This window comes from Fragaria vesca, linkage group LG1 (assembly GCF_000184155.1).
Source record: "Fragaria vesca subsp. vesca linkage group LG1, FraVesHawaii_1.0, whole genome shotgun sequence".
Classification (NCBI taxonomy): Eukaryota; Viridiplantae; Streptophyta; class Magnoliopsida; order Rosales; family Rosaceae; genus Fragaria; species Fragaria vesca.
Genome location: NC_020491.1, coordinates 5,632,356 through 5,647,182, shown reverse-complemented (window position 1 = coordinate 5,647,182; position 14,827 = coordinate 5,632,356). Strand labels below are relative to the sequence as shown.

Below are 14,827 nucleotides of genomic sequence, written 5' to 3'. Positions count from 1 at the left end.
GAAGGAGAGAGAATAGAGATTGAGATGAGACAGAAATGAACGCCGTTTAGTCTCGCTAACATGGGAAACTTAACTTTTGCATTTAATATTAAGATTAGCTGATGTGGCAACTCAGGAACCCTCAGATATGAAGTCACTGGCTAGGATTAAAAGCCAAGGAGAAACAAGGCCTGAAACAGCCAAGACGAGGATCCTTATCCCCAATTTATAAAGATGAGGTTTGGTGTGATGTTGTGTCCATAGATGCTTGTCATTTGTTACTTGGGAGACCATGGCAATATGATAGGAGAGCTGTACATGATGGGTACAAAAATACTTACTATTTCTGCATAACCTTGGAGACTATGTAGAATCACGATGGAACATATAAACAAGAGACAATCATGTACAAGAGACACAAGGACATATAGTGGTTCACCAGGCTATTGGAGGACATGGCTATGTCCACTTACGAATCAACTATCATGGCCAATAGGCCTTTGGGATCGGGAGAGAGAGATTCAGTCTATTTACATATGGGAAGCCTTCATTTTATAGCTAAGGAAGGTCCCCTCTTATTACATGTTTCCGATGTGGGACTAACTACACATATATCTTCTTATGATGCTTTCTTGTGGAGCTTGGGAGAACACATTCCCGATGTGGTACCGATGATCTTTCACCATGGCGAGGTAGCCCGGATGTCGGTCTACCAGAAGACAGTCTACGAGGTCGTTGCTTATGCTTGCGGTATATATACCAACAACATGTCCCCCCAACTCCCGAGTAAGAGGACCATCTTACTTGGAGAGTTACAAATAAATTGTATGCCGCCAAACATAAGTAACGACGACCGAGTAACGGCATACACCCCCTGTCCCCCCAACTCTCTAAGAAAGAATGTTCTTTTACTCGGAATTACTTCCCACCCCCCCCCCCCCCCCCCCACCTCCTCTTCTCACAATTTTCTTCTCTCTTCACGTGGAGTGACAAGATTCACTATGTTCCCCCAAGTCTTGCTCAAGTGTTTTTCTATTTTCGACACATAGGTGTTATCCCACGTGTTGCTTAGTGACTATTGTACCTTCACAATGAACAAATGATCGATTAGCAGCTTACATAGCTTAGTTTGATCAACACAATTATGGGGCCAACCAAGTATTGTTATGGCATAATAATTGTCAAAAAGCACAATGGTTCATGTAATTGTGTAATATTGAACGTCGAATGCCAATCTCTCGGTCGAATGCCAATAACACATAAATAATGATATATGTGCCGCATGGGTGTTATACTAGTAGTATGCCATAATCTGCATGCATACTTCCCTAAACTCATATCAGATTAGTGTCATCACAAGCATGCATACTTCCACAAACTTATACGTGAAACATGCTTTGAACTTTCGATAAAAGATAATAAAACGAATGACTTATCTTTGTAGTAAGCTGCTGAATGGGTGCACATAGGAGGTACGGTGATGTGGATTGGTTAACGTCTTATATGTAGGCCAAGATCGAGCTGCCTATAAGACTTGTTCCACTTTGTTTACTTTGAAATCCAGATGTCGATCGATGTGAGAAACAGCTCCGGGTGTCCATAGCAATTTTCTAAGACAGACCAACAAGAGGGGTTCCCGTTGATAGCTTCCGGGATGTGAGGACCCGGGACACGTTCAGCGGACTGCTTTGACCATGAGGCTTCTCCGAGAGATGAAACTCCAAGAAACGAAAATGTTGCCGATTCCATTGCCTATTCATTTGTCACGGGTAGCTAGACTCGGTTGTCCCATCTGACTTCCCGGCTGCAAAGAATTTTTCTCTTTTCCAGTTTTCCTTATCATTTGTGTCCCGATGCACTTGCAAAAGCAAGCTATATTCAAGACCGTTGCTCACTCTTGTCTTCCCACCCTTCCACTCTAGCAAACAGTAAGAAGAGTGGGTGCCAGCAGTGGGATTGCAGAGATTACTCCCGAGAAGCTTTTTGTAGGTGCCGTGCGGGTGCCCAGAGTAAGATGCTCGGTGTCCAGACCAACACCATTTTGCTTCTTTCAGATAGGAACCAACTTCCTCTTCTTTCTTTAGCTGGAGAACGGAATCACATACTCCTCAACCCGCAAGATTTACATGTTTTGGGGTCCCGGTGAATTGATCGAGTTGAACCCATTTTGCCATGTTGATTTGCAGACGAGACCAGCAATGTCCGGATTGAAACTCAATGACCTATGCATCCCGAATCGAATTGATATCGTACATTAGGAGGCCAGATGAGTCTTGACCGAGTTGCTTGAGCGGTGCCCCTCCCGGCCGGACAAATGATCGACGTTGCCGGTGTATCTCACCGGGATAAGATGATGACCGGCCAGTGGGTGGGATAGGGTCGTCACCGGTGCCAGAGTATTCCCGCTTTAATCTCTTAGTTGTTATCGATCGAGAGTAGATGGATGACCAGATCGAACATGTGGAACAACATGTTAACTAGGGCCGAAGGATAGGTCGATCGAGTTGTTGGTATTATCGGTAGGGATATGATCTGCACACCCCAGAACAACCCGATGCCGCGTGAACTCGACAACCCTTCTTTCTGAAGCCAGCGAGTGCCGATGATTCATTCCATCCTTCGACCTAGAAGACCCGGGAGAGCTCATCGATCGGGTTTGACCCGGAAGCTATCTCATAGTTCTCTTGTGGATCTCGCCCGGTTGACCGGTGATACCCATCGAGACCGAACAAACCGGATGCAGCCGTAGTCACCGGGAGAGGAACCATCAGTGATGCATCGGCAACCAGTAGAGCACAAAACTCCCGGACCTATTGCTTAATTGGATCCGCAGATAAATTTGGGCCCGATGGCAATTGGACCTGACAGGGCACTTGCTGGCCCGCTAACAAGCTAGCCCTTGCTGGGCTTGGGTACAACCCGATGGACCTATTGCTCTCATGGACTTGAGTGAACTGCCTCTTGGTGGAATGCCTCTCGGTGGAATGCCTCTTTGTGGTAGAGCAATGTGACTTTTTGTAATGATTCCCACATACGGCGCCAAATGTTTCTGCATAATCCCGGAGACTATGTAGAATCACGGTGGAACATATAAACAAGAGACAATCATGTATAAGAGACACAAAGACATATAGTGGTTCACCATGCTATCGGAGGACATGGCTACGTCCACTTACAAATCAACTATCATGGCCAATAGGCCTTTGGGATCGAGAGAGAGAGATTCAGTCTATCTACATATGGGAAGCCTTCTTTTTATAGCTAAGGAAGGTTCCCTCTTATTACATGTTTCTGATGTGGGACTAACTACACATATATCTTCTTATGATGCTTTCTTGTGGAGCTTGGGAGAGCACATTCTCGATGTGGTACTGATGATCTTTCACCATGGCGAGGTAGTCCGGATGTCGGTCTACCAGAAGACAGTTTACGAGGTCGTTGCTTATGCTTGCGGTATATATACCAACAACACTTACACTTTTTAGAAAGATGGTGCAAGGATTACTCTTGGTCCTGCAAAAGAAACTGAGGTTTCAAGGAGGTCCATGCATGACAAGCAAGTTGAAGCTGATCAAAAGGAAAGAAGTAAAAATTTGATGTCAAGAGCAGAATTTCTTGAAGACCTGTAGGGAGAGAGTGCAGTGTTTATGCTGGTGATCGTATAAACTTCTCGCGACTCCATAGCACCCTCACCGCAGCTACAGAGGATGTTTGAAGAGTTCAGAGATGTAGTCACATAAGAGATCCTTACAGGACTTCCTCCGATGAGAGGTATCCAACATCATATTGATTTCGTTTCTGTAGCTGTCATTCCTAAAAAAGTTGAATATAGGATGAACCCTAAAGAATTTGAAGAGTTACAAAGGCAGGTGGATGAGCTAATGTCTAAAGGCTTAATAAGAGAAAGCATGAGTCTGTGTGCCGTACCAGCTTTGCTTGTTCCTAAGAAAGACGGGTCATGGCGGATGTGTGTGGATAGCCGGGCAGTTAACAAGATTACAATCAAATACCGATTCCCAATTCCTCGGCTTGATGATCTTCTTGACCAGCTGCATGGTGTAACTATCTTCTCCAAAATTGATTTGCGAAGTGGTTATCATTAGATTCGCATGAGGCCAGGAGATGAATGGAAGACTGCTTTCAAGACACGAGATGATTTGTATGAATGGATGGTAATGCCCTTCGGATTGTCTAATGCCCCAAGCACGTTCATGAGGCTCATGAATCACATCTTTAAGTCTTGTATTGGTCGATATATGGTTGTCTACTTTGATGATATTCTCATCTACAGCAAGACCAGACTTCTCATCTTGAGTAGTTACATCAAGTGTTGTAGACACTGTGGGAACAGAAGTTGTTTGTGAACCTAAAGAAGTGTGAGTTTCTAGCCTCCCAATTAACCTTTTTGGGACATGTTATTTCTTCTGAAGGTATTGCAATGGATCCAACCAAGGTTGAAGCAATTGTCAATTGGCCTATTCCCGCAACACTTCATGACATTAGAATCTTTCATGGCTTTGCGTCATTTTACCAGAGATTCATAAGAGGGTTTAGCACCATCATTGCCCCAATCACAGAATGTTTAAAAGGAGGAAAATTTCAGTGGAATGCAAAAGCTCAACAGAGTTTTGAGTTGATTAAGAAAAAGATGACAGATTTCAACAAGGTGTTTGAAGTGGACTGTGATGCTTCCAATGTAGGCATTGGCGCTGTACTCAGTCAAGAGGGTAAGCCAGTTGCCTTTTTCAGTGAAAAACTAAATATTTTCCCGCACCAGGTACTCCACTTATGATAAAGAATTTTATGCAATTGTGTGAGCTTTAAATTACTGGAGGCATTATCTTATTTGCAAAGAGTTTATTCTTTTTACTGATCATGAGGCTTTGAGGTTTATTAATGGGCAACACAAGTTGAATAACAGACATGCTAAGTGGGTGGAATTTTTGCAAGCCTACACTTTTCATATTAAGCTTAAGTTTGGGAAGATGAATCAAGTAGCAGATGCTTTAAGCAGGAAACATTCCTTTCTGAGTACCATGCAAGTTAAATTTACAGGGTTTGAAATTCTCAAGGAGCAGTACCCAGAAGATCCATTCTTTTCAAAGGAAATAGACTGTGCATTCTTGAGCAGTCACTGCGAGAGAACATACTTGCTGAAATACATGCAAGAGGTTTAGCTGGGCACTTTGGTAGAGATAAAACTCTTTCCTTGGTTAAAGAAAATTTTTATTGGCCTCACTTGGAGCACAACATATAGAAAGATGCAGGACTTGTCATTTGGCCAAGACCCACGGTCAGAATACAGGTCTGTACACTCCTCTACCAATTTCCGTAGCTCCTTGGGAAGATGTTAGCCTTGATTTTGTGACAGGTCTGCCCTGGACCCAGAGGAATAAAGATTCAATCATGGTGGTGGTTGATAGATTCTCAAAGATGTCTCATTTCATACCTTGCAACAAAACAAATGATGCCTCTCACATTGTTGATTTGTACTTCAAGGAAATTGTTAAACTTCATGGCATTCCAAAAACCATTACTTCTTATCGAGATTCAAAGTTTGTTGGGTATTTTTGGCGTACTTTATGGAGAAAGTTGGGAACCAAGCTGTAGTTCAATTCCTCTCATCACCCTCAGACTGACGGACAAACTGAAGTTGTCAACCGCAGCCTTGGAAACTTGCTGAGAAGTTTGGTGGGAAAGAACCTACGTTAGTGGGATATGATATTGGCACAAGCTGAATTTGCTTACAATAAGTCTCCTAGCCAAACAACCGACACTAGCCCTTTCTTTGTTGTTTATGGCCGGAATCCTATCAGCCCTTTGGACTTAGTTCCTCTTCCAACAACAATTCAATTCAGTGGTGATGCTGCAGACCAGGCCAAGTACATCAAGCAGTTGCATAAACAAGTGAGAAACAACATACTCAAGAAAAATGCTCGGCATCAAGCTCAAGCCAACAAACACCGGAAGCTAGCTATTTTCAAAGGAGGAGACTTGGTGTGGAATCACCTTCGCAAAGAAAGGTTTCCTAGAGGACGATATGGTAAGCTGAAACCTAGAGCTGATGGTTCTTTTAAAGTCATCCAACGCATCAATGACAATGCTTACAAGATTGAACTCTCTGGAAACTATGGTGTCTAAGCAACTTTCAATGTGGCGGATCTTTCGCCATATTGTGAGGGTGATTATGAAGAGAACTCAGTGAAGAGTTCACGCGAAGCGAAAGCGAATGACACCGATGATGACTCTGGACTTTCTGCATTCTTTGAAGGAGGTGAACAGTTCTAATTAAGAAGCATTTAACTTTGATGTTTGAGTTCCTAGTCCTTTGAGTTAAGATGTTTTGAATAAGTTATATTTATTTCTTCAGTTATTTAGTCCTTTAGTTTTCCCCAGCCTTCATATAAAAAGAGGGTTAAGCTTCTGTTGTATTCAGTCAAGTTTTTATCAGAAATATAATCTAAGTTGGAGAAGAAGTTCTTCCCAATTTTCTATCAAACTCTTATCTCTGGGTGGATTCCTAAGAGTGGCGAGTTTTGCTCTTATCTCCTTGGTGGATTCTAAGGAGTGGCAAGCGTGTTCTATTAGTTTGTTTTATCTACCTTTTCCTCGCAGTAAATCCCGGTATCACAGTTCCTCAAGCTTTTTCCACAAGTTAGACATATCATCGATGGACTTTAAGCAGATAGGGCATGAGTACCTACAAATTGGAGGAAGGATTAAATGGAGCTACTAGCTTAAGAATAGTTAGTTACTACAAGAAGTAAAGATGTATACAAATGGAGGTTTCACGATTTTACGCATACATATAGAATACACTGATATATAATAAATACAACTCAAAAAGTTTATGGAGCTCACTATGAATGCAGCTTCATCTCTTTCAGACATTCACAATGTATTGTGTGTCCACAGCGTAATACGGTAATATCTCTCCTTGAATCGAATATAACTGCAATTCATATTGGAGTAGGAATTTATTTCTGAGAATAATAGTTTTAAAAAGTTGGGAATTCAAATTAATTCTACTAATTGATTACCTCAAAACAAACATGACAGTTATGGTGCATTGCCGTTTCTACACAACGATGATCTTAATTTCATAAACTTCGAATAGCAACATCATAAAGAAAAACAAGATACCACATGGTTAATTAGGAAATGCAAAGTGCACATAAACAGGGGCGGAGGTAGTACAGGTCTTGGTGGGGCTCAAGCCCAACCAAGAATTTTGGGCAAAAAAAAAAAAACTAGGTATAGACAATTTTTATTTTGTTTGATATATACCCAAGCCCAACCAACGGTTTTTTTTTTGATATACCACCCTAATGGCCTAATCCCTAATCGGCTACTCCTTTGATAGTTCGATAGTTCATCTCTCTCTTTCTCTGTTAGTCGACAGCGACAGGCGACACCCATCTCATCTCACTGATCTCAGGCTTCTTAGTTCTCAGCAACTCTTCTCTTCTCTCATTCTCCGATTTCTCTCTTCCTCTCACTGTCAGTGTCTCACATTGACTCGCCGCCTCCAGGCCTTTCAGTCCTCCACGACCACGGCTCCACTGTTTACCTCAGTTAAGCCCTCCGTGAGTCCTCTTTCTCACTTTAATAGATATGCTTCTCCTTACTCAAGACTCAAGAGTCAAGCTGGAATTAGCTCATGCTGTTTTTGACTTGGTTTTTAGGCTGTATTGAATTGTTGTTAGTTGTTACTGTTATTATAATTGTTTGGAATTTGATGTGTATGAATACGATTTGTTGAAATTTAGAGTGTTGAATCGAGTTAGGGACTTAGGGTTACGATTTCTAAGTTTTCTGTTGATTGATTTTGGAGGCTAATAAGCATCATAGATGCAGGGAATTATGATTTAAGGTTGTGTGAATTAAAACTTAATTTTCACACTCATAATTATAATGTGATGTTATTTATTCGTTTCGTGTTGTATTTTGTTTCTCTAATACTGAATGGTGTATTGGTAGCTAAAGCAGAAGAGCTATGAAGTAAGAACTTGGTTGGATTCCCATTATTTTCACTGGTTCTTTGCTCTCAGGTTTGTCTCTCTTACTTTGTGTCTTTCTATATGAAGTATAAAGCTATGAACATCATTAAGAATAAACTTAGAAGCAAAATGGGAGATGAGTATCTTGGTGATTGTATGGTCCTTCACATTGAGAAAGAGTATGCTGAATTTGTTACCAATGAGGAGGTGATTAAAGAGTTTGAAGCTTCATCAACTTGTAGAGTTAGATTTAGTTAGTTTATGTTATAGTATTGTATTGCATTGCACGTTTATTTTAATAATTTAGTTTTTACTATAATTTTGCATATGCATTGGAGGGGTAAAAGCTCATTATGTCCCCCCTGGCTAGGTGTATCATTTTCTTTTAATTAATAAATTTATCTCACACCGTCGAGATTCTCCATTTTTTTTTCTTGGTTAGGAAGTTCAAGCCCAACCAGAGTTGAAATCCTAGATCCGCCACTGCACATAAAATTGTAGTGGAGAAACTATGAAGAAGGGAATTAGCTTACTATCCCTTACCACATTTCTCACAATGGAAGAAATTTTCTCCCCCTCCAGTTCTGCATTGGCAGATTAGACAAGATTAACATTACAAAAAAGATGAAGAGTTTTCGAATGCTTCTTGTGTATGAACACATGAAATGAATCTCAACACATGAACACATGGAATGAATCTGAAAGTTTTACCTGCATATTCCACATTTATCACAGTGGTATATTTCTTTTGAAACCTGCATGATGCAACAAATTCATATGTAACTAGCAGCTTCTTAATCCTCAAACAAGATTGGTGAATTGTAAATGATAAAGGTGCACCTGGATTAATTGAATTTATATAAAGACTTACATCATCATCATAGAAGTTGCATATCGATCGCGCAAAAGTACTTTCCCATCCAAACCCCGCAGCTAACGCAATGTTGCTGAACCTGATGATGTAAACATGACAGTAAGATCAAGTCAGGTAAAAATAACTCTAAGGTCTAAACTGTATCGAGATTTTTGGAATTGGATATTGAACTTACATCTTGTTCTGTGCCACATAGAGAGCAGATGACCTGAAAATTCACACAAAATAAGGTGTAAAAATTAAAGACAAACACTGAAAGGAAAGCAGTATCATTTTCGGTTTCATTTGATTATGAATTCAAAAAGGGGAAAATAATATGTAATCACCCTTACGATTTGAAACATAAAATGCAACTAAGAATGTAAATAGAATGCGAACCTTTTAAACATCATGACGAGAAATGACATGTTGATCTAGGGGATCACCATCTAGGGAGTCCTGTTTTTGAAATATCCAAACACAAATAGAACAGGTTATGAAATTCAAAATTCTTCCACACTAGAAACATATATACTTCAAAGAATTTATAAATGACATGAACCTTAGCTTCATCATGGCAATGCCGGCAATAATAAACCTCATTACAACAAGGAGCTCTGATTTTGCATCTTCTTCTATAATGCGAGCACCTAAAACCCACAAACAAAGAGGTCAGATATCAAATCAGGACTAGCAGAAGTGACCAATTTCGACTACGTCCTTGAAACAACTCACAATCTAAAAGGAGAAAGGAGATGGAAGGACAAGAAAAAAAAAAAATTTGTCAGACCCAAAATTCCCAGCTCCAATCTCTGTTATTGACAAATAATCTTCATGACCAAACTCCTTTCTTTCTGAACCATGACCAAGCTCTGCACTTGGCATCGGTTCCATTTTGTATCTAGCTATCTCTTCTATAACAAAAACAAACGAAACATTAGAAGAAAAGAAAAAAGAAACGAAAAATTCAGATGAAAATCTATGATTCAATGATTCAGATAGTGAGAAAGGAAAACCCTACGTTGAGTTTCAAAAGCTGCTTGTATTTCGACTTTGGTCAATAGTAAGACAAGCCAATATTCACCCACCTTCACCCACAGTAGAACTAGTGGCCTTTCATCGATCCTTTATATACATGCATGTTGCCCTAGCTAGCTAAGTGAATTCCTTAGTGAGAAAGGTGGAGATATAGAAGAATTATTACTAGGTAATTAGTATTCTCTAATTTCCGGAAACCATAGCTGTAGCTGACTGGGTCACAGATCATAGCCAACCTTGCAGATAGCGTTGTTTTACTCTTCAGATATATATGGCAAGTCGATCGATCGGTTTCTTTTCCTTGTGAAACAAGATTCGTTCATATGAAACAATAAATTTACGCGGGCTGTAAGACACTGTAATATATGACTATTTGTGAGTAGATTCATAAATATATATTAATTTCTCATATACCAATATCAAAACCAAAATCATAAAATTGAGTGGTGTACTGGGAACGCCAAGAAAATCAATTTCTTTCCATAGTTTTCGAGGGTGCGTGATGACTCCTATGGTGAATGCTATTAGCTGTGTGTTGTAAGCTTGAATTTTACTAATTTCCTATGTTACCATTTCACTTCTTACCATTTAAAAAAAAAAAATACCATTTTAACTATGTTTTCTTTGGATTCAAGCCATGCTTCTTTAGTTCTAGGATGTTCTTAGTTTTTGTAAAGTATTTGCTTTGTCGACAGATCTGTGGATTCGAAATATGTGAGACCAAGTCAATTAGATATATTTTATGTTCTCAAATGAGTATCAGATGTGTGTTCACACCTAAACTACAAAACATTTTCAGTGGATAATATTACAAATGATGGTAGTTGTTGGTCCATCAAGTCTCCAGATTCGATACTTCGGAGCAAATATTTTTTTGTTTTGTTTTTCGAAATAGAATTCAAGAGAACAAGAGTGTGGGTTGCGGCAGGTATTCACGTACCCTAATGAAGTTTCTTTCAGTTTTATGTCGCTCGACACATGCATAACTCAATCCCATTATTCTTTTCATTTTTTGAATTGCATTAAGCTTTTATTCTATGATGATTATTATTAGGGTCCAATCGACTGTTTCAGAATATCTCATTATTAGTACTTGTTAAAAATGACCTTATGAATAATGAAAAACAAGCTTGCTAACGGTAATTAAAGGCAAAAATGCATCCAATGGTAATTATGTAAATATACTATCATGTTTTAGAGTTTTCTTGATAGCAGTTTAAATAAGAGGCTCTTGAGGAGAAATCGGATTAAGAAAACTCTTAATAAGGTAAAACCCTTCGAAGAAGATCTTGATGAGGAAACACTCAAGAGGAAAAGTATAAACATACAAGGAAGCTAGATCTCAAGGAGACCAAAAAAAACTTTCGAGAAAGGTAAACCCTTCCACTACAACAAACATTTGCCTTTAATGGCAGTTTTCTTGAAGCTTTAAGAAAAATCTTAATAAAATGAAACTCTTCCCTGAGGATCTAAGCAACGTGAAAAACTTCGTAAAAATATCGTTAAACATATCTTGGAGGATATCGGTATAGTAATTCCATTTAAGAAGGATCTCAACAAGGTAGTGTACGTTATTCGAGAAAATGTGAAACTAGGATATTCCTCTGGTAGTTATAGCAATAATTGTTTCATTATAACTTAGGGTTTTTTATTTAGATGCTCTTTTAAGTAACTGGTTGTCGTTCATCTTACTTAAATATAAATCTGTATCTACTAGTTAACACCAATTCGTATCATGCCAAACGTTCTTTGTCCTTATTATCAAGAATTGTAATGTTCTTGTAGTAGCTAGTTTTGTCAACTCCTTGCTTATAGGGTTGTATATAATAAGAGTTCCAACGTCAGAATTCCCCCATCTGATTCCATTCACATTTGAGATAACAGTGAATTCAGTTCCACCAGCTAGTATATAATATAAGATCGTATATTCTATAACACACTAAGCAATATTTCACTATCAAACCATGGATGGGATAGGCGCATCTGGAAACCACGATCTAGGAGGTCACAGCATCATTAACGACTTTGAGTTACAAGACTTCATAGACGATGCAAACTTCGACCAGTTCATCGATCTTATTCGCGGCGAAAATGAGGATCCAGCAGCAGCTCATTTTGATTGCGACCTTCTCAGTGGCTCGTGCTTTGTTGATAACCAGTGCGTTCAAATTACTCCGGATAGCGGTTTCTTTGGTTTTGGTCATAATACTACTGGCATATCCGATGCGGCTCCTTTTCTTACTACATTACCACATTTCGATGGAGAAATGAACAATATTGGTAGAGAAGAAGAAAATGACGCAGACTCGTGTGGAACAACGACAACAACCACCACAAATACCACAGGCACGACAACAAAGAAGCCAAAAGTTGATCGGTCGAGAACCTTGGTTTCGGAGAGGAAGAGAAGAGGAAGGATGAAAGAAAAGCTCTATGCATTGCGGTCCTTAGTTCCTAATATCACTAAGGTGAGCTTCAGTCTCTTCAACTATGCATGTCACAATAACAAATACATTGCTATTACATATATGTAGTAATGTATTATTATTTGTTGTTTGGCGATGATGCACAGATGGATAAGGCATCCATTGTTGGAGATGCAGTAGCGTATGTACAAGATCTCCAAAAACACGCTAAGAAGCTAGAAGTTGAGATTACAGGCCTTGAAGAGTCCATAGAAGGATCCGGGGGAAAGCAAGTACGGTCGTCAATGCAAAATTCAACCAAGAATAAATTTGTTGCAGATAATTATCATTTAACTCCCAAGGGAATCATTCAGGTTTGGTTATTTAGAACCCTTTGTGTATATCTATACGCAGGAGATACAAAAACTCTATATATTTGGTGCAAAAACAAAAACATAATCTTTCCATGTTATTTGGAGCCGCTTCTTTTGGAATCCCATGCTGCAGTGGCATTATATATTATTCTTTGAGAGAAGTCATATTAACTGATAACTAAACCACCATAGATGGTTAAGTTGGTAAGAGTCTAGGTGTGGAACCCCCATATTATTTTAAAATTGCCGACGCTAATTGGAGTTAAATCCCAATTTATTTTTGGTGGTTAGGGGAGGAAGCGTTCTGACATTATCTCTTGGCACGAATTAGTTTCTAAGCCTAGAAACTTTTGAAAATACCGTCGTTGATACTGTCAAAAAAAAATCTGAACTGATAATTTTTTTTCTAATCAAATATATCAATACATGCAAATTTTGTCCCATCTACACAATTCCAAAAACATATGTATGTCTAATTATTATTATTTTGTTCCATTAGACCATATTTGAGAAACGTGTAATGTAAATTATTGCTTTTGTTTTGATGCTTTTGCAGATAGATGTGTCCCAAGTAGAGGAGAAAGGCTTTTACGTGAAAGTGGGATGCAACAAAGGAGTAGGCGTGGCCACATCACTTTACAAGGCTATTGAATCCCTTACGAGCTTCAATGTTCTGAGTTCCAACTTGAACACGATTAATTCTGGGAGATTCGAAATAACACTCATTCTAGATGTAAGCTTTCGTTTCTTTTTTATCATCAATCAACTTTTCGTGTGCATGCTAATTTTCTTTGTTGTTAACTAGTTGTATTGATTAAAATTAACAGGTAAAAGAAAGCCAGCAGGAGATCATCAACTTACCAAACTTGAAACTTTGGGTGACTGGAGCTTTTTTGAACCAAGGTTTTGAACTAGCTACATGCCTTTGATGCAAGTTTCTATAAGAGATCCAAGCACAGTCGACGGGAATTCCATAAAACTATTGTAACGACTAACAATAAAAGTGAAAATAACAAATATTGTACGTGTATCGTTTGAAAGTAATGTCATGGCAATAAACAAAGTACCTTCATATATGCAATAATGCTAATATGGATGCATGCAAAAATGTTTGTCAATGTATGTTATTATACAAGTATAAATTTTCATAACAGGTAGATATATACATTTTATAGAATCTATACTATAGATTGTGTATCATATTATATATGACCCTCTAGTTATATAGTTGATGTTGAAATGAGTATCAGATTCGTGTTCACACGTTCATGATTCATGTCGATTTTTACCCTATTGAAATAATTTTAGGGTTCCAATCAGTGATGTGTAGATTCAAGCCGAGTGTTGGCCAACATCTTGGTTTAAACTCAATTAGGATTGTTAAAACATAGATGTTCTTCGCTAGCTAAATAAAAAGAAGGCTAGCTGCGACTGTGAAATGATTTTGCTTCAATGTTTGAAGGAAATAGCTAGGGAATACGAGTGTGGAGTGCTGCAAGTATTCACGTGCCCTAGTGAACCTCCTTATAGCCTCTGTGGTGTGAGCCTTGTGCGAAACTCAATCCAATTATTCTTTTCATTTTTGATTAAACAATCAAATTAATCAATTGCATTAAACTTTGGTTCTATAGGGTCTCCGCTTGTCGGAGAATATCATTAGCTCTTTCCTAATAGTAGATTTCGATCAGAATGTGTGCCTATTACACGTCGATTAAGGAATAAATGACCTAATGAATGATGCAACAAAGCTCTACAAGTCAAGAAGAATCATTGTCAAGAGTATCTTGAGGTTTTCTAATCAATAACATTTGGTTATGTTGGTTCATATATTTGTAAATGTATATATTATTCGAGATGCTACGTACGTACATCAAACACGCACCGGCAAATATAAACACACAAGTCATATACCGACACCTAATAAGAGTCACATATAAAAGGATATATATATATACGGATTTTCTCAGCTGCGGACGTCCGCACTAATTTTTTGGTGCGGATTTCCATTTTTGCACCACTTTTCGATCGAATTTCCTCATCTCCACCGTGTAGTATCTAGATAATATTGTGTAGATCATCTCTGTAAAATTTCAACCAATTTGGTGATCGTTAAGGCCCTCAAACTCGAAAAACAAATGGACAGACTGAATTCTGTCAAGTTGTGTTCATACCAGAAAA

The 14,827-nt window shown here is 38.7% G+C and overlaps 1 protein-coding gene and 1 pseudogene across 1 annotated transcript; one reads left to right on the top strand and one right to left on the bottom strand.

Moving 5' to 3' along the window:
* Positions 1-6,606: 6,606 nt before the first annotated feature.
* Positions 6,607-9,726, bottom strand: LOC101292457 (annotated as a pseudogene).
* A 1,592-nt stretch (positions 9,727-11,318) lies between these two features.
* Positions 11,319-13,578, top strand: LOC101292162 (transcription factor FER-LIKE IRON DEFICIENCY-INDUCED TRANSCRIPTION FACTOR-like). The gene is made up of 5 exons (XM_004288882.1): positions 11,319-11,353; positions 11,888-12,338; positions 12,443-12,649; positions 13,206-13,382; positions 13,477-13,578. Exons 1-5 carry the CDS (start codon positions 11,319-11,321, stop codon positions 13,576-13,578), a joined length of 972 nt encoding a protein of 323 aa, XP_004288930.1.
* The last annotated feature ends 1,249 nt before the right edge of the window (positions 13,579-14,827 follow it).